General features: G+C 43.2%; 1 protein-coding gene and 1 pseudogene across 1 annotated transcript; one reads left to right on the top strand and one right to left on the bottom strand.

The window, feature by feature from the left end:
* Positions 1-545: 545 nt before the first annotated feature.
* LOC111970700 (solute carrier family 26 member 6-like) lies at positions 546-9,550 on the top strand (annotated as a pseudogene).
* Positions 9,551-9,882: 332 nt separating this feature from the next.
* On the bottom strand, positions 9,883-19,533 carry LOC111970284 (transmembrane prolyl 4-hydroxylase). Its single transcript, XM_023996938.2, has 9 exons — positions 18,548-19,533; positions 18,282-18,363; positions 17,962-18,152; positions 17,389-17,485; positions 15,375-15,537; positions 14,027-14,212; positions 13,437-13,527; positions 11,368-11,491; positions 9,883-11,071 (listed from the first exon to the last, which is right to left on the bottom strand). The coding sequence occupies exons 1-9, from the start codon at positions 18,917-18,919 to the stop codon at positions 10,842-10,844; spliced, it is 1,536 nt and encodes a 511-aa protein (XP_023852706.1). The 5' UTR covers positions 18,920-19,533; the 3' UTR covers positions 9,883-10,841.
* Between the last annotated feature and the right edge of the window lie 469 nt (positions 19,534-20,002).

Raw genomic sequence — 20,002 nt, 5'->3', positions numbered from 1 at the left:
TTCCATAGCCGCAGGCAGAACAGTTGAAACTGGAGCAGCAGCACGGCCAGGTGGACTGAGGACAGCAAGGAGTCATCATACCAGAGTCCTGAGGCATGGTCCTAGGGCTCAGGTCCTCCGAGAGAGAGAAAGAGAGAAAGAGAGAATTAGAGAGAGCATACTTAAGTTCACACAGGACACCGGATAAGACAGGAGAAATACTCCAGATATAACAGACTGACCCTAGCCCCTCAACACATAAACTACTGCAGCATAAATACTGGAGGCTGAGACAGGAGGGGTCAGGAGACACTGTGGCCCCATCCGATGATACCCCTGGACAGGGCCAAACAGGCAGGATATAACCCCACCCACTTTGCCAAAGCACAGCCCCCACACCACTAGAGGGATATCTTAAACCACCAACTTACCATCCTGAGACAGGGCCGAGTATAGCCCACAAAGATCTCCGCCACGGCACAACCCAAGGGGGGGCGCCAACCCAGACAGGAAGACCACGTCAGCGACGCAACCCACTCAAGTGACGCACCCCTCCTAGGGACGGCATGGAAGAGCACCAGTAGGCTAGTGAGTGACTCAGCCCCTGTAATAGGGTTAGAGGCAGAGAATCCCAGTGGAGAGATGGGAACCGGCTAGACAGAGACAGCAAGGGCGGTTCGTTGCTCCAGAGCCTTTCCGTTCACCTTCACACTCCTGGGCCAGACTACATTCAATCATATGACCTACTGAAGAGATGAGTTTTCAGTAAAGACTTAAAGGTTGAGACCGAGTCTGCGTCTCTCACATGGGTAGGCAGACCATTCCATAAAAATGGAGCTCTATAGGAGAAAGCCCTGCCTCCAGCTGTTTGCTTAGAAATTCTAGGGACAATTAGGAGGCCTGCGTCTTGTGACCGTCTCGTACGTGTAGATATGTACGGCAGGACCAAATCGGAAAGATAGGTAGGAGCAAGCCCATGTAATGGTTTGCAGGTTAGCAGTAAAATTAACCTGTCTTCCTATAAAAATACTTTAAAAAACATACCTTACTTTTGATACTTAATTGTATTTAAAACCAAATACTTTTAGAGTTTTACTCAAGTAGTATTTTACTGGGTGACTTTCAACCCCCCCCTTTCAACCCCCCTGGGGGTGCGGCTGTTTTGACCASATTCCTCTATAGTCTGCGTTGGTTTGGCATATGCATTGCTGGCCTCCTTGCCCCCAGTGTTTGGGCTATACACATCCCTTTATCCTGCATTGGTCTACTTCTTCTTTGGAACGTCCAGACATATTTCCATAGGCAAGTGGACAGAAATATGTACCGGTAGTTTGGGAATGGTTGATAAAGACTAAGATTAACACTCTCAGTCAGCCCAATTCTTTATGTGTATACAATGTACATACACAGGTGTCGTTATGTTGTGTTTGTGTGCGGGTGCGTATGCGTATGCAGTGCTCAGTGTCATGGTTGGAAGTGTGACAGAGAGGTTGGCTCCAGACAAAAACTTCCTGGTCATGATGAATAGGACTAACCTGATTGAGGTGAGCATCTTTGCTAGGGATGCCTACAAATCAAATCAAATGTTATTAGTCAGATGCGTCGAATACAACAGGTGTAGACCTTACAGTGAAATGCTTACTTACGAGCCCCTAACTAACAATGCAGTTAAAAGAAAATACAGATAAGAAATAAAAGTTACAGGGGGGTACCGGTACAATGTCAGGGGTACCGGTTGGTTGAGGTAATATGTACAAGTAATATGTACAGGTAATATGTACAGTGTGCAGGTCGCTGTTGCTAACACTTTCCTAGGAGGACTCATCCAGGTCACAAACAGAACAGTTCAGACGCTAATAGAAAATGCAATACAATACAACACAACTCAAGACAATATGCTACACTACGCTTCAATACAATACAATACAACACAAGAGCTATGACACATAATCAGACAATCATGGATAATTTATCCTTACTATGACTGACAGTAAGTATACACTATGTTGTGTTTGAATTTTCATGCTTCCACTTTTAGGTGGTACTGGGGGTGGTGAAGTTTGTGTTTGTGGGTATCTACCTGTCGGAACCCCTGGTGCGATCCTACACAACAGCAGCTGCTGCCCATGCTGTGGTTGTGTGATCGCACAGCTCTTTGGGGTGTCAACCACATGCTTCAGTGGACCCCTGTCACTGGTTTATGTGAGTACCGTGCGTGTGTGTTTACATCATGTGTGTGTGTTTGCATCATGTGTGTGTGTTTGCATCGTGTATGTGTGTTTGTGTGTGTGTGTGTGTGACACTAATTCAACTGACACTTTAAGTCAACCTCTGAACTACACCCTGACCCTGCTCTAATATCAGTGAGACCCTTGTCCTTAGACCCTGGTGGAGGTGTGCTCCAAGCTGCCTCAAACCCATCTCCCCACTCTGTTGGTCAGTGGTGTATCCATGGTGTTTCTAATCGCAAGCAAGGAAATCAACTTTGCCATCAGTGCCCAACTGCCTGTGCCCATCCCAGTGGAAGTCATCACAGTCAGTTTCTATGATACTCTGTCCCTTGTCATACGATCTATTCTTGATCTACATCCCCTGTTGTTCTGTCAGTGTCTTCTTAATGTTTTTTTCTACAAAACTATCTTGACTGGTCATATGAACATTTGAACTTTGAATATTTGACAATGGTTATTTGTTTGGGTATGTCAGAGTAATAATTTCTGTCCAGTTTAGTTCATGTTGACGAGTCTTGGCTGCTGCATAGGAAAACAGACATGTAGCAGAATGGCCCTAGTCAAAAACAGAAGAGATAAGTCAACTATATGACTCTTCCAATGTAATGTATTAGCGTCATACACAGCAGGCACAGTGGATTCATAACAAATTTTTAACCAATGTATGTTTTAACCTTTATTTAACTAGTCAAGTCAGTTAAGAACAAATTCTTATTTAAAATGACGGCCTACCCTGGCCAACACTGGGCCAATTGTGTGCTGCCCTATGGGACTCCAAATCATGGCCGGTTGTGATACAGCCTGGAATCAAACTAGGGTCTGTAGTGAGGCCTCTAGCACTGAGCAGCAGTGCCTTAAACCGCTGCGCCACTCGGGAGCACCAATGATTAGGCACACTTCTGGCTTCTGATTGACCCCGACCAATGTCCACTAAATGTGATGTGATGTGACGTGATGTTTTCCTCTCAAAATTCCCACCAGACCAGTTTAATTGAGAAGATTGTGACTAAGTTGTATTGAAAAGGGTGTGTTTTTATTTTGATAAAGATTGTGGCAGCGATGGTGATATTGTCCTACACCAACCAAACATCAACTACACAATCGCAGTAGTGGGGGATATTCCCAGAGGTTAAGTATTTAGAGTGAAAGAGACAGTGTTTTGCACTCAACAGTATGTGTGTGTGTGTGTGTGTGTGTGTGKGGGGGGGGGGGGGGGGTCATAAAACAAACAAGCTATTGTGTGTGTGGGAGTGAAACAAGTAATAATCATTAATAGCTTGTTTGATCTGTCAAATTGTACTCCTCTTTCTGTTGACCTCTACTCTTGCTGGTATCTGTTGATTCTTATTACTGACCCCTGCTGGGTCATGGTTGATACCTCTGTTACTCCCCTGACCCCCATATCCTCTGCTTCATTCAGCCTGACTTCCCCCAGGTTACCTGATGCTAGCCTGTTTGGAGAGGTGATCGGGGATGCGTTTGCCTTGGCTATTGTGGGCTACGCCATCTCCATCTCACTTGGGAAGACGTTTGCACTAAAACACGGCTACAAGTTGGACAGCAACCAGGTGAGACAGGCCCTCTTATCATACATTGTTCAACACCATCAAAGAAACTGATTTCCCCTACAATCTACACAAGCTGTACCATCTTCCCATGAATTCCTTTGATCTTGTTGTGCCTCATATAGGCCACCATAACTGATACCACTCTGAAATACAGTCCAAACAAACCTCTGTCTGTTACATTCACTATACACACACTCACTTCKTTCGTCCTTCCCGCTGTCTTTCTCCTCTCCATCCCTATTCCTGCTGTAGGAGCTTACGGTGCTGGGTCTCAGTAATGCTGTAGGGGGATTCTTACAGTGCTACGCTGTCTGCTCCTCCATGTCCCATAGTCTTATCCAGGAGAGTACTGGAGGCAAGACACAGGTCTGAGGAAAACACGCTAAATCTTTCTGAATACAGTCATTTTTACTATATGCATGCATAAATGCAATTACAAAGTAGATGATGTATGTGTATGATATGTAAAAGCATAAATACAACGTTGCTTAAACGTTTTAACCACAGATGGCTGGAATAGCCTCTGCTGTGATAGTGTTGGTGACTGTGCTGAAGCTCGGCCTCTGTTCCAGGAGCTGGCAAATCTATGGCTCTACTTCAACTACAGTATATACTGTATGTACAGTGCCTTCAGAAAGTATTCAGAACCCTTTGCGTTTTCCACATTTTGATACGTTACAGCCTTATTCTAAAATTGATTAAATAAAAAAATCCTCAGCCATCTACACACAATACCCCATAAAGACAAAGTGAAAACAGGTTTTTAGACATTTTGGCAAATGCATATATATATTTTTTTAAATAACTTATTTACATAAGTTTTCAGACCGTTTGCTATGAGACTCGAAATTGAGGTCAGGTACATCCTGTTTCCATTGATCATCCTTGAGATGTTTCTACAACTTGGAGTCCACCTGTGGTAAATTAAATTGTTTGGACATGATTTGGAAAGGCACACACCTGTCTATATAAGGTCCCACAGTTGACAGTTAATGTCAGAGCAAAAACCAAGCCATGATGTCAAAGGAATTGTCCGTAGAGCTCCGAGACAGGATTGTGTCGAGGCACAGATCTGGGGAAGGGTACCAAAACGTTTCTGCAGAATTGAAAAGAACACTGTGGCCTCCATCATTCTTAAATGGAAGAAGTTTGGATCCACCAACTTCCTAGAGCTGGCTGGACGAGATTCTCTGGTCTGATGGAACTCTTTGGACTGATTTTTTTATTTATTTTTTATTTCACCTTTATTTAACCAGGTAAGCTAGTTGAGAACAAGTTCTCATTTACAACTGCGACCTGGCCAAGATAAAGCAAAGCAGTGCGACACAAACAACAACACAGAGTTACACATGGAATAAACAAGTGTACAGTCAATAACACAATAGAAAAAAAGAAAGCCTATATASCTGTCTCTTATACACATCTAGATGTGTATAAGAGACAGGGAGTGATCCATGAGCAGATGATGATGGTCAAGTAGAAATACTGGTGTGCAAAAGAGCAGAAAACTGGACGACCAGTGAGATATACCTGCTGGAGCGCGTGCTACGGGTGGGTGTTGTTATCATGACCAGTGAGCTGAGATAAGGCGGAGCTTTACCTAGCATAGACTTATAGATGACCTGGAGCCAGTAGGTCTGGCGACGAATATGTAGCGAGGGCCAGCCAGCCGACTAGAGCATACAGGTCGCAGTGGTGGGTGGTATAAGTGGCTTTGGTGACAAAACGGATGGCACTGTGATAGACTGCATCCAGTTTGCTGATTAGAGTATTGGAAGCTATTTTGTAAATGGCATCGCCGAAGTTGAGGATCGGTAGGATAGTCAGTTTTACGAGGGTATGTTTGGCGGYGTGAGTGAAGGAGGCTTTGTTGTGAAATAGATTCTAGATTTAATTTTGGATTGGAAATGTTTAATATGAGTCTGGAAGGAGAGTTTATAGTCTAGCCAGACACCTAGAATATGTGGACAACTACAAATACCTAAGTCAGAACCGTCCAGAGTAGTGATGCTAGTCGGGCAGCGAACGGCTGAAAAGCATGCATTTAGTTTTACTAGCGTTTAAGAGCAGTTGGAGGCCACGGAAGGAGTGTTGTGTGTCATTGAATCTCGTTTGGAGGTTAGTTAACACAGTGTCCAAAGAAGGGCCAGATGTATACAGAATGGTGTCGTCTGCGTAGAGGTGGATCAGGGAATCACCCGCAGCAAGAGCGACATTGTTGATATATACAGAGAAAAGAGTCAGCCCGAGAATTGAACCCTGTGGTACCCCCATAGAGACTGCCAGAGGTCCGGACAACAGGCCTCCGATTTGACAGCCTGAACTCTGTCTGAGAAGTAGTTGGTGAACCAGGCGAGGCAGTCATTTGAGAAACCAAAGCTTTTGAGTCTGCCGACAAGGATACGGTGATTGACAGAGTCGAAAGCCTTGGCCAGGTCGATGAAGATGGCTGCACAGTAATGTCTTTTATTGATGGCGGTTATGATATCATTTAGTACCTTGAGCGTGGCTGAGGTGCACCCGTGACCAGCTCGGAAATCAGATTGCACAGCAGAGAATGTACGGTGGGATTCGAAATGGTCAGTGGTCTGTTAATTAACTTGGCTTTCGAAGACTTTAGAAAGGCAGGGCAGGATGGATATAGGTCTATAACAGTTTGGGTCTAGAGTGTCAACCCCTTTGAAGAGGGGGATGACCACGGCAGCTTCCCAATCTTTAGGGATCTCGGACGATATGAAAGAGAGGTTGAACAGACTGGTAATAGGGGTTGCAACAATGGCGGTGGATAATTTTAGAAAGAGAGGGTCCAGATTGTCTAGCCCAACTGATTTGTACATGTCCAGGTTTTTCAGCTCCTTCAGAACATCTGCTATCTGGATTTGGGTGAAGGAGAAGCTGGGGAGGCTTGGGCAAATAGCTGCGGGGGGTTCGAAGCTGTTGGCCGGGGTGGAAAGCATGGCCAGCCGTAGAGAAATGCTTATTGAAATTCTCGATTATCGTGGTGACAGTGTTACCTAGCCTCAGTGCAGTGGGCAGCTGGGAGGAGGTGCTCTTATTCTCCATGGACTTTACAGTGTCCCAAAACGTTTTGGAGTTAGAGCTACAGGATGCACATTTCTGTTTGAAAAAGCTAGCCTTTGCTTTCCTGACTGACTGCATGTATTGGTTCCTGATTTCCTTGAAAAGTTGCATATCGCGGGGACTATTCGATGCTAGTGCAGTCCGCCACAGGATGTTTTTGTGCTGGTCAAGGGCAGTCAGGTCTGGAGTGAACCAAGGGCTATATCTGTTCTTAGTTCAACATTTTTTGAAAGGGGCATGCTTATTTAACATGGTGAGGTAATTACTTTTAAAAAATGACCAGGAGCGTTTGACAGTGATGGGAGTGGTCGTTTAACCGTGGACCCATAACGGATGCAGGCAATGAGGCAGTGATCGCTGAGATCCTGATTGAAAACAGCAGAGGTTTATTTGGAGGGCAAGTTGATCAGGATAATATCCTTGAGGGTGCCCATGTTTACGGATTTAGGGTTGTACCTGGTGGGTTCCTTGATAATTTGTGTGAGATTGAGGGCATCTAGCTTAGATTGTAGGACTGCCGGGGTGTTAAGCATATCCCAGTTTAGGTCACCTAGCAGAACAAACTCTGAAGATAGATGGGGTGCAATCAATTCACATATGGTGTCCAGGGCACAGCTGGGAGCTGAGAGGGGTCTATAACAGGCGGCAACAGTGAGAGACTTATTTCTGGAGAGATTCATTTTTAAAATTAGAAGCTCGAACTGTTTGGGCATAGACCAGGAAAGTATGAGAGAACTTTGCAGGCTATCTCTACAGTAGATTGCAACTCCTCCCCCTTTGGCAGTTCTATCTTGCCGAGCGTCATGTCTGGAGGAAACCTGGCACCATCCCTACGGTGAAGCATGGTAGTGGCAGCCCCATAAATAGATTGGCAAAAATCTCTAAAAACATGTTTTCACTTTGTCATTATGGGGTATTGTGTATAGGTAGGTGAGGAAAAAAAGACATGTAATCCATTTTGAATTCAGGCTGTAACACAACATCTGTAATAAATCAAGAGGTATGAATACTTTCTAAAGGCACTGTATAACCTCACTGGGACCAACCAGGTTGGTGTGGCCACGAGAACAGCACCGTGTTCATCATACCATCAACGCCTCATACGTCCGATGACCACTGCAGCTGGGAGTACCTGAAGGGCGGTGGAGACCAGACAATGCCACACTAGTGACAGAGTCGGAACTGCAAGACAGGGACACCCCCACTCTGGGCTCCACATAGTGAGGATACCATGAGCCGGGACCTGGATAAGTTATCCCTGGGATCGCTGCGCAAGAGGACTTTTGACATCCATTCCATCATCCTAGACCTATCCACGGCTAACTTCATCGACACCAGGGCTATCAAGACCATGAGAAATGTGAGTGGGTGATGATGAGGGGAGGGAAATGATGAGATCGGAGAGATGGCCTTGAATTGAAGAGACAAAAATCAGGAATGTAGGTGCCTCAATAAAAGGCATAAGGGGAGAAAATTATTAGAATGACAATGGTTTGGTAGGTTGAGATAACAGGATCGGTGGGTCCCCCACGGGACGGTTGAGCTTACGTAGGCTAATGCGATTAGGATGAGGTTGTAAGTAACAAGAACATTTCCCAGGACATAGATATCTGATATTGGCAGAAAGCTTAAATTCTTGTTATCTAACTGCACTGTCCAATTTACAGTAACTATTAAGGTGAAAGAATACCATGCTATTGTTTGAGAGTGTACAGTTATGAATTTGAAAAGTTATTAATAAACCAATTAGGCACATTTGGGCATTCTTGATACAACATTTTGAACAGAGATGCAATGGTTCATTGTATCAGTCTAAAACTGCACACATACACTGCTGCCATCTAGTGGCCAAAATATAAATTGCACCTGGGCTGGAATAATACATTATGGCCTTTCTCTTGCATTTCAAAGATGGTAAAAAACAAATTTAACAATGGTTTTTTCTTTGTATTATCTTTTACCAGATCTAATGTGTTATATTCTCCTACATTAATTTCACATTTCCACAAACTTCCGTGTTTCCTTTCAAATGGTATCAAGAATATGCATATCCTTGCTTCAGGTCCTGAGCTACAGTTAGATTTGGGTATGTCATTTTAGGTGAAAATGGAAAAAAAGGGTCCGATCCTTAAGAGGTTTTAAAAGCAGAGTGCTTATCCCCCAGTCCAGTTTTGACAGATATTTTACGACTTTGGTGAGATTGATGTTACTGTCTACATGGCTAGATTTCAATGTAAGTGAAACCTGTATCTGTAGCTAATAAATGAATAACTCGTTACTTTGAATAGGATGTGTAAATAAGTCATACTCTTACTATCCAGCGTCTGTGGTGGAGCAGTTAAGAGCTGGGAGTGTTCTTCTGAATCCATCACTAAAGGACATCGGTTTGCTACAGTCCATGATGCTGCGCTTCACTGCCTTGGCCACCAGAGAACATCAATGCCGAGCTGTGAGTATTCACTGATGAGAGACATGCACATCTGCATGCCAAAACAGATACAATACAATCATTCAATACAGATAAATGGAAAATACAATATGGAAGACTCTGTAAATATTAACCATGTCTGTAAATGTCATTTCAGGAGACGCAGTGCAGCACCAAACTCTGAGGAGCCTTACCCGAAGTCTGACATGCTGAATATTTCTTATATACTTTTCTGTTATGGGGGCGGGCCCCTACCTTTTTGAAAAGTTACTGTGAATTGGGGATATAGTATACAGGTATATACTGTGTATATGGTAGTTCTAATGCAGTCATGCATTTCTTGCAGCGAGGTCAGTGTATGAAACCTTAATGTATCAACATTTCAAAAAAATGCTTAATAATTAATGAAATGCCTACAAAAAGTGGAAGGTACAGTAAACCCCTACAATGTCCAAACAATATCCTCCCCGAACAAGAGCAACAGAGCAGGGGGACTAGTTGCCAAATATGGATATGCTTCTGCCAGAAACAGCTTTGGCAATGGGCCTTACTCTCTCCTCTGTGACTCCACTGAAATTAGAGAAATAACTATTACTCAAAACCTAAAGTAAACTTTATTTGGAGCAGAGGAAAGTGATTCAGTGCATTTTGAAACAAACGCCAAACAAGGTGAACAACACAACATGGAACAAAGTGAACAATATGGAATAAATAAATAATACTTTAAAAATAAATATAAATCCAATTCCTGAAGTAGATTGAGAAGTACTGGATGCAAGTGACAGAATGAAAATAATTTCCCCCATACATAAAACATAGATAATAAATAAAAGTAACAATCTGTGCAACATTTAAATAACAGTTAACATGCTTCATCACATCTGAAGATGGGGGGGGGGGGTCTTTGGGTGATGACAGACAACATACAGCTAAAATACAGAGGATCAGAGCAGACACGATCTAAAGTCATCGCTCTAGTCTATGTTTAACATGACACTGTAAAAACCTGCACAAAGCCTAATGTAACAGCTCATACGAATGCACGTACATGCAAATAGTAGCATGATTGACCCTCCTCTGCAATATGTGTATCAGAATGACATGAATGTTTTGTGACACACAGAAGGGAGGTAAAATTGTGCATACGTATTTAATGTAAACAAAGTTTGGAATTACACATGAATTCAACAAACAGTGAACAAACAAGGAAATCGGAAAATTTGATTTTTCCCCCTCTCACAGTTGCATAAATCCTAAGTGACCAGTCCCTGAATATCAAATATCTCTCTTCGTACTGGCCAGAGGTGTCGTCATGGGAGATTGTGAACAGCAGGACAGAGTCAAGTTAGGTTGGGGCGGTGGTAGGGTAGCTTTCTGGTAGCTTTGGGCTGAAGAAGAGGGGTGGACGAGGTCTAGGYCCACAAACTACAATGTCTGGACAAATGTTCGAACCACCCATAACTCTTTGGGACCAGCTTTCAAAGTTGGAACTAGTGTAATTAGTGGTCCTAAGGGGAGGTTATTGTTTTTGGTTTCTAGGCTACAGCAGTACAGCTACAGTTCCTGATGGGAGTCAGCAGTGTGCAGTTGTTCAGGGCTGGGCTGAGACTGCTCCCCCTCATCCTCTGTGTCCTCCTCCCCCTGCTGTGACACCAGCTGCTGGTAGCGAGCCTGGCGCTGATAGTCCGGGTCGATGTTGATCCAGTTATTGGCCACCCACTTAGTCCCACGGGTGACCACACAGCCGCCGTGCAGAGAGTACTCATCCTGCTCCCCCACCCAGCCTGTGGGTAACAGAGAGCAGTTAATATGTGTATTCAAAAGCAGCTCTGATAACAGCATAACTGATAACTGCCATGTGGACTAGTAGGAGTATTCTCTTTCAATGTGTTTCTACAACAGTGGGCATAACCTTCATCAAAACTACACATGCTTCAGTTTTTAAATAAGGACCTGAACAGCAGAATGAAATAGGGTAAATTGCTGTGTACAATAAGTTGTGTGTCCTGTCTGAGGGGCAGTAATCAAGCTGAAGTAGTGTGTATATGGAAGGGTCATACTATGTCTGTACAGTCTGTACCTTGTCCGTCAGAGAGGTAATTGTACCATAACACAGCTGTCCCTTTAGTAGGGTTCACCCTCAAGTTGCTCTTATCACAGTTCTTCCTCGTGTCCATAAGATCCACATCGTTCTGAATCAGAGACTGAAAACACAAACATACGCACCAGGGCTTGACATGAACTTTTTTTGCCATTTGCCAAAAGCTCAAGTCACTTGTCCCAAAATAATACATGGTCTAACACAAGTTTTACATCACTGTATGATGCAAGGAACCACTTTACAAAATAAAATGCATTACTATCCATTTTACCATAGAGAATCAGACAAAACAAAAAAACTGCCTATTGGCTTCTTTGCATATTCAAGCCTGTCTCAAAATACAACACTGCCGCTTTAAGGCTCTACTGGAGGATGGTTGGCCACCCTTGGTAGCCTATAAAATATTGGGTAACACTATACTTGTCACCCAATGCCATGACACATTCATAACCATGTCATAATATGGTCATAACACTCATGAGCCATATATTTATTGTTACATATATTGCGTTATTTTATGGCTGGTTATAACACCTACATAAGAGTGTCAAAACCCACATTTATTCAAAAAACGATTCATTACAACAACAAAGGATTTAAGAAACAAACATTCAAAACAAAAGGAAAATCCTTGGCAGGGAAATAACTAATTTGAATAAATGTGGGTTGACACTCTTGTGTAGGTGTCATAAACAGCCATAAAATAATGCAATATGTCACAACAGGTGTAAATATATGGGTCATGACAGTTATGTCCATGCTATGACAAGTTATGTCAGTTATGACATATTATGACATGGTTATGACCCTGGGTGTCAAGTAAAAAGTTTGACCAAATATTGCAACAATACATTGACCAAATACTTTCTCTTTATAAAATAATTCCCTCCAGAGTTCTAAATTATGGGCGTCCCATCGTCCCTGTGACAATAAAAAAATATGTCTACGATTCAAAACTGACTCTGGGACGACAGATCCCAAATTCATACAACCACTGCACATAAAAAATATTTAAAAAGCAATGAGGCTGATGGATCAGACCATTTAGCTTAAAATGTTGATAACGTTTTATTTCTTCATATTATACCCCCAACAATGCGCACATGGCTGTAGGCTATGCGTGAATGTTCCAAAATGCAATTAGCGGGAAAACACTGTCCTCAAAAGCGCATCAAATGTGCGAGCTGTTTAATTTGACAGAGATTAAAATATCCGTTAGAAATTAAGAAAGGGGAGATCTAAAGATCCATCAATTAGAATGGGTTACTAATACGACTAGGATTATGTCTTTGGCTGCTGGACAATACAATAAAGTTCATTTGAAAACCAATAGAACATGAGAAAAATGCTAGGATATTAAGTGTTTATAAAATAATTCCTTCAGCATTTCTATGATCGTATTTTGGCTAGCCTACTTTGAAACAAGTTAAGACATGCTTCATAAAATTACATAAAATGTCCAGGTTTTAAACAATTAAGTTTATGGTTAAATAGTTTCAAAATGTTCCTCAGCTCAGATTCAAGATGGGTGATGTGCGGTGCACAACAGGCACTGTCCACAACAGGCACTGTCCTTTTATTTATGTACATGAAAAATAGATTTGAATATTACCCCAATGTTGGCCTCTCTGATCCAATTCTGATTAAAGTAATTGGGGCGGCAGGTAGCCTAGTGGTTGGAGTGTTGGGCAGTAACCCGAAAGGTTGCTAGATCGAATCCCCGAGCTGACAAGGTAAAAATCTGTCGGGCTGTTCCTAGGCCGTCATTGTAAATAAGAATGTGTTCTTAACTGACTTGCCTGGTTAAATAAAATAAAAAAATATTTAAAAAAATTGTATGATATTGTGATTTTTTAACTTGTTCAGGACAAGAGGACAAGCCTTAATGTCAAGCCCTGCACACATAATCACTCATTAATACCATTGACAAAAACATAGAAATACACATACAGCTATACCTATACACAGACAAACACGCAAACACGTAATATAGAAATTATATAAACATACAAGAACGCACACACAGACACACAGAGTAAATAACGCACCACTTCCTCATATGTCCTGTTGTCTGCCACAGGGAACGCGGTCTCCCCACCCCCCTCAACAGAGTTTAGGTAGAAGAGAACTGTGATGTACCTGGGTGTGCAACACACACATTTAATACACACACAGACCAACAACACCATAGATATGTAAGCCTTAGTCACAAACTAACTGATATATTTACATGCGCTAAGTTACAAAGCCATACACCACATAGTTTACCACAAACACATCCACTGTTAACTCGAAATGACACAACAACAAGGTTCCAGTTTAACAAAGTTTACTATACTATATGAACACACTACAAGGTAGCCATTACACTCAAGGCTAGGTCCATCAACCAACTGACTCCCTGCGCAGGCGCACTCTTGACTGAGTGATAGCCCCGTAATAACAGAAGTATAGGGATACTTAAAACATGAACTTAACATCCACCTCACGTTCACAGACTTTACAGTACATTATCACACAATACCTCCACCTAACCATCTTAATCCAAAGGACATCTAACCAGAATTATGAATATACAGTATTATTAAAACAAAGCCAAGAACAAGGCGTTGGCTGACTCAACACAGCTCTCTCTCACCTGCAGGAGGTCTCGAAGGGTGTGGAGGTGTTGGCAGCGAGGCGTGTGTGTGTGCAGGCTGTCTCAGGGTAGACAGGGCCGCTGTCGTGGTGGGCGTGGTAGTGACCACCCTGCTCATAACGCACCACCTGGAGTGGCTCACTCAGATCCACCAACGCAGAGGGCAGCCGGGTCAGACGGGTCACCCTAGGGAGGAGAGAGAGAAGAGAAAAGAGAGAGCAAGGGACACAAATCCTTAACATCAGATTCCGATAACCTTGGCCATGGTGTTTATTCTAACCGTTTTTATTAATGTGTTCAAACATATACTGAACAAAACTATAAACACAACATGTAAAAAGTGTTGGTCCCATTTTTCACAAGCTTAAATAAAAGGTCCCAGAAATGTGCCATACGCACAAAAAGCTAATTTCTCTCAAAAGTTTTGCACAAATTTGTTTACATCCCTGTTAGTGAGCATTTCTCCTTTGCCAAGATAATCCATCCCCCTGGCAGGGTGGCATATCAAGAAGCTGATTAAACAGAATTATCATTACATAGCTGTACCTTGTGCTGGGAACAATAAAAGGCCACTCTTAAATGTGCAGTTTTGTCACATAACACAATGCCACATGTCTCAATTTTGAGGGAGCACGCAATTGGCATGCTGACTGCAGGAATGTCCACTAGAGATGTTGCCAGAGAATTTTATGTTCCTTTCTCTACCATAAGCAGCCCCCAAAGTTGTTTTCAGGAATTTGGCAGTACATCCAACAGGCCTCACAACAGCAGACCACGTGTAACCACACCAGCCCAGGACCTCCACATCCTGGCATCTTCACCTGCGGGATCTTCTGAGACCAGCCACCCAGACAGCTGATGAAACTGAGGAGCATTTTTGTCTGCAATAAAGCCCTTTTGTGAGGAAAAACTTATTCTGATTGACTGGGCCTGGCTCCTCAGTGGGTGGACCTGGCTCCCAAGTGGGTGGGCCTAGGGGCTGCACCCCTGCCCAGTCATGTGTAATCCATATATTAGGGCCTAATGAATGTATTTCAATTGGCTGATTTCCTTATATTAATTGTAACTCAGTAAAATCATTGAAATTGTTGCATTTATATTTTTGTTCAGTATACTTGGCTTTAAAAAAAGAAAAAAATTCCTCTATCCCAGTGTTATCTATACACATGCGATGCGAACAATATCAGTAAAATCCCACTACTCTTTTCATACAAAACTATACGTCATTAAAACATTTGGAATAGTAACATAACAGAGGGAATAGAAGAGAGAGGGGAGAGATGGAGAGGCCAGTGCAGAGGCGAGACTACGAGGCAAAGACAACATTTGACAGTGATGCTCTCCTCACCTCTTCTTGAGGTCTCGGAGTACCTGGTGTGCCCCCTTTCCCTGGTACAGCCAGGTGTGTCTGCTGTTCCTGACCAGCTGGCTGCTCTTCACCCCACGCTGCTGCAAGAACCGCTGGAACGCATCACTGCCCAGACTCCTGAACTCCTCCAGGCTCAGCAGGCCTAATGCAGACACACACAGACAGATTGACAGGGGTCACAGACACACAGGGGTCAGATAGCTATCACAAAGACACACAGACAGGGGTCACTTAGCTACAGGTACAATTGAAGTCGGATGTTTACACACACTTAGGTTAGAGTCATTAAAACTTGTTTATCAACCACTCCACAAATTTCTTGTTAACAAAACTATAGTTTTGGCAAGTCAGTTAGGACATCTACTTTGTGCATGATCACAAGTAATTTATCCAACAATTGTTTATTCCAGTGGGTCAGAAGTTCACATACACTAAGTTGACTGTGCCTTTTAACAGCTTGGAAAATTCCCGAAAATTATGTCATGGCTTTAGAAGCTTCTGATAGGCTAATTGACATAATTTGAGTCACTTGGAGGTGTACCTGTGGATGTATTTTAAGGCCTACCTTCAAACGCAGTGCCAAGACCTCAGAAAAAAATTGTAGACCTCCACAAGTCTGGTTCATCCTTGGGAGCAATTTCCAAATGTCTGAAGGTACCACGTTCATCTGTACAAACAATAGTACGCAAGTATAAATACCACGGGACCACGCAGCCGTCATACCGCTCAGGAAGGAGACGCGTTCTGTCTCCTAGAGATGAAGGTACTTTGGTGCGAAAAGTGCAAATCAATCCCAGAACTACAGCAAAGGACCTTGTGAAGATGCTGGAGGAAACAGGTACAAAATGATCTATATACACAGTAAAACAAGTCCTATATCGACATAACCTGAAAGGCTGCTCAACAAGGAAGCAGCCACTGCTCCAAAACCACCATAAAAAAGCCAAACTGTGTTTTGTAACTGCACATGGGGACAAAGATCGTACTTTTTGGGGAAATGTCCTCTGGTCTGATGAAACAAAAATAGAACTGTTTGGCCATAATGACCATTGTTATGTTTGGAGGAAAAAGGGGGAGGCTTGCAGGCCGAAGAACACCATACCATCCGTGAAGCACGGGGGTGGCAGCATCATGTTGTGGGGGTGCTTTGCTGCAGGAGGGACTGGTGCACTTCACAAAATAGAGGCAGGAAAATTATGTGGATATATTGAAGCAACATCGCAAGACATCAGTCAGGAAGTTAAAGCTTGGTCACAAATGAGTCTTCCAAATGGACAATGACCCCAAGCATACTTCCAAAGTTGTGGCAAAATGGCTTAAGGACAACAAAGTCAAGGTATTGGAGTAGCCATCACAAAGCCCTGACCTCAAGCCTATAGAAGATTTGTGGGCAGAACTGAAAAAGTGTGTGTGAGCAAGGAGGCCTACAAACTTGACTCAGTTACACCAGCTCTGTCAGGAGAAATGGGCCAACATTAAACTACTACGTAAAACATTTGACCCAAGTTAAACAATTTAAAGGCAATGCTACCAAATACTAATTGAGTGTATGTAAACTTCTGACCCTCTGGCAATGTGATGACAGAAAAAGTTGAAATAAATCATCCTCTCTCGTATTATTCTGACATTTCACATTCTTAAAATAAAGTGGTGATCCTAACTGACGTAAGACAGGGAATTTTTTCCTGAATTAAATGTCAGGAATTGTGAAAAACTGAGTTTAAATGTATTTGGCTAAGTTGTATGTAAACTTCCGACTTCAACTGTATATCTATATGAGAAGCCTGACAAGAAGAAGCTCGTGGAGATGTTTCTGTGGATGATCATTGTCCCTGTRCAAAGAATACAACTTTTTATTTTCATGCTTGTTCCCTGGAACTGGTTTTCAATTTGACTTGGTGTCACAGACAGATTATAGTGGTTGTATTCTGTTGGTGTTATGGATTAGTCAGCTCTGTATGCTGAGGCCTTGCTGAGAATGACAGTCTCTTACCATTACCGTCAGGGTCAGCCTTCAGTCCAGCATAGATCTCTCTCAGATTCTCTGGTGTCAGCCAGATCCCATCCCTCACTCGTGAATGGGTCAATATCTGTAGAAGGCCCAGGAAACACATACATAAAATGTAAAAAAATAAATAATTTAAAAGCACACATTACACAGACATATAGATGATAATACAATAGATTTTTATTGATCCATTATATAGGAACAAAATAAATAGATATTTTGCTGCCACAGTACCCAGCCCCACCACCCAGTGGCCTTGTGGTTAGAGTGTCTGCCCTGAGATTGGAAAGTTGGGACTTCAATCCAAAGACTGTAAAAAGTGGGACCCGATGAGTCTCTGCTTGGCACTCAGCATTAAGGAGATAGAATGTGGGTGAGGCCCTGCGATAGACTAGTGTCCTGTCCAGGGGGTGTACTTGTACATCAAGCTGCCTCACGCTAGAGAAAGAGGAGATAGGAACCTGCTCCTATGATCTAGTCCGGCTCGCACAAACCAAGACTTGTGCAAGGTTACTTCACTTCACTCACAGACACACACATGCCTGCTTACCCACCCACCTCCTGGAGTTGTAGCTGTCCGTCCTGATTGAGGTCCAGCAGGTTGAAAATCTCATCAGGGCTGAGGTTGAGCTGCTCCGTCAGCTCCTCCTGTCCTTCAGGCACCATCACCTGGCTCTCCATCAGGCCCTTCAGCTGGGCCAGCTGCACCACCACACGACACTCCTCCTCAGACAGGAACCCTGGGATCTCTGGAGAGACAGACACACACACACACATTAGGCTTCAACGTAAACAGAGAACCTTTGAGAGCAATGACAGCAGACACTAACTCCGTGCAGAGGGCTGAGCAGAGCAGAAGTTTAGTAGCGAGCTCTCACCAAACAGTAGGGGCTTCAGGCTCAGAGTCCGCATCTCATGCACTTTGTCTGGCACCAGTGACACCTTCTGGACATGGCCCACCTGAGAGACAACACTGTGACTATAACTTCATGCCTTCAAGATTACATGGAACGCACCATTCATATGGATGTAGAATAGCACAATTGACATTAGCCCAGCGCTGAAGCTTATTATACACCTACTTTCTGCAAGGTTGAGCTCTGGGCTAAACAGACACAGAATTACACGGGCATCCTTATCTCACCCGTATGCCCTCTAGGCGTGGAAGGTACATGTCCCGCTGAAAGCCAGAATATGACGGTTGCTGATGGGACTCGGGGGGCTTGTGATGATTGCTTCCCCCGCTTGCCTCATCCCTGTTCGGAGTGGCCAGTACGTCTCCTGGGCCGTTGTTGTAGTGCACGTATAGGAGTAGCACAATGACATTGATGATGTATACATGGAAAAAGACCATCACCACCATGAAGTAGGAACGGGAGCATATGCTGCTCTTCTGCAAAGGGACCCGCTCTCGTGGCATAGGGGGTAGGGTTGGTAATGGCAGGGTTTCATGTTCATCACCGTCGTCGCAACCCTGTGGTTCAATCATCTTTGACCTGATATGGTTACGGACCATAMGCTTATCACTGGTTTGTTGTTCTGATTACATTTGTGGCTCTAACGAGAAAGACATGTCATTAAATTGACGTTGTAAATAATGGGGTCAGTTCTCTTCTGGTAGGCTAGGTCATAAAAGTTACCGCATAGGTGCACAATCCATACTGTCCCGACTCAATCACCATATCTTGCCAGTCATAATACCCATTCTCTGCTATGGTACCTGTCAACAAGCTAGTTTATGTTATTATTTTCTCTCAAATATAAGCAACGAAACATGTGAAGTTTGGTGGTTCTTTAGGTTGAAATCACAGCAACGTTAGGTCCAAATCACACTCCCAGCACTGCAGAGAGGACTTAATCCAGCGTCTTGTTTACGTTGCGGTTCCAGCAATCCGTGTTGCGTACTTCTAAAAATAGAGGAAAAATAGCCATTTCAAAAGGCGTGCGATATATCCATTCGAAGGTCCTTGGTGCAGTAATCATCTAGTAAAATTGAAAAACAAACAAATATGCGGCCAACCCCGACCTCTCATCCCTGCCACAAATTCCTCTGTGGCGTTTGTTTTCCAGCTGATAATGCGCCACCATTTCCCTGACAACTACTGCAGTAGCTCATCTCGTAGCTACTTCAAACTATCAGGCTGACAGCGAGCAGGGAGCAAAAGGACAGTGGTGCCCCCTTGCGGCTCGAGTCGACACTGCATGCTGATTCCCTTGCCAAAGTAAGTGATTGACAGTGCATTTCCACTTAACACTTTGGCCCGGTCTTTAGGGGTAGCCTACATTGTCTAATTCTCTGTATGGTAATAATAATTAATTGTATTTTGTAAAGTGGTTCTTGCATCATACAACACAATATAATTTACAGTCACCTATTTGGCCCATGGTGTACAGACCAAGTAAATAAATCATGAATTAATGTAAAGCCTTTCATAAGGTAAAAACGTTTTTAAAAGTATCATGCAATGTAGTCCTGCATTGAACACCACATATAGGCTGCTGTAGGCTATATCATAAAATGTAAAAGCTATTTTTCATGTCGTTGAAAATATGTATTTTTCAGGTCGTTGTTTCAACAACTTGAAAACAACGTAATTTC

The sequence above is a fragment of the Salvelinus sp. IW2-2015 genome, linkage group LG11, assembly GCF_002910315.2.
Source record: "Salvelinus sp. IW2-2015 linkage group LG11, ASM291031v2, whole genome shotgun sequence".
Lineage (NCBI taxonomy): Eukaryota > Metazoa > Chordata > Actinopteri > Salmoniformes > Salmonidae > Salvelinus > Salvelinus sp. IW2-2015.
The sequence above is the reverse complement of the archived record's forward strand: the minus strand, read 5'-3'. Positions and strand labels throughout refer to the sequence as shown.

Excerpts from the sequence above, each read along its gene's own strand:
- LOC111970284 (XM_023996938.2), bottom strand. The coding sequence starts at position 18,919 with ATGGTCCGTAACCATATCAGGTCAAAGATGATTGAACCACAGGGTTGC. Across the intron at positions 15,538-17,388 it reads GGCTGACCCTGACGGTAATG|GCCTGCTGAGCCTGGAGGAG; the intron begins GTAAGAGACTGT and ends TGTCTGCATTAG. Across the intron at positions 13,528-14,026 it reads CCCTTCGAGACCTCCTGCAG|GTACATCACAGTTCTCTTCT; the intron begins GTGAGAGAGAGC and ends TTGCACACCCAG.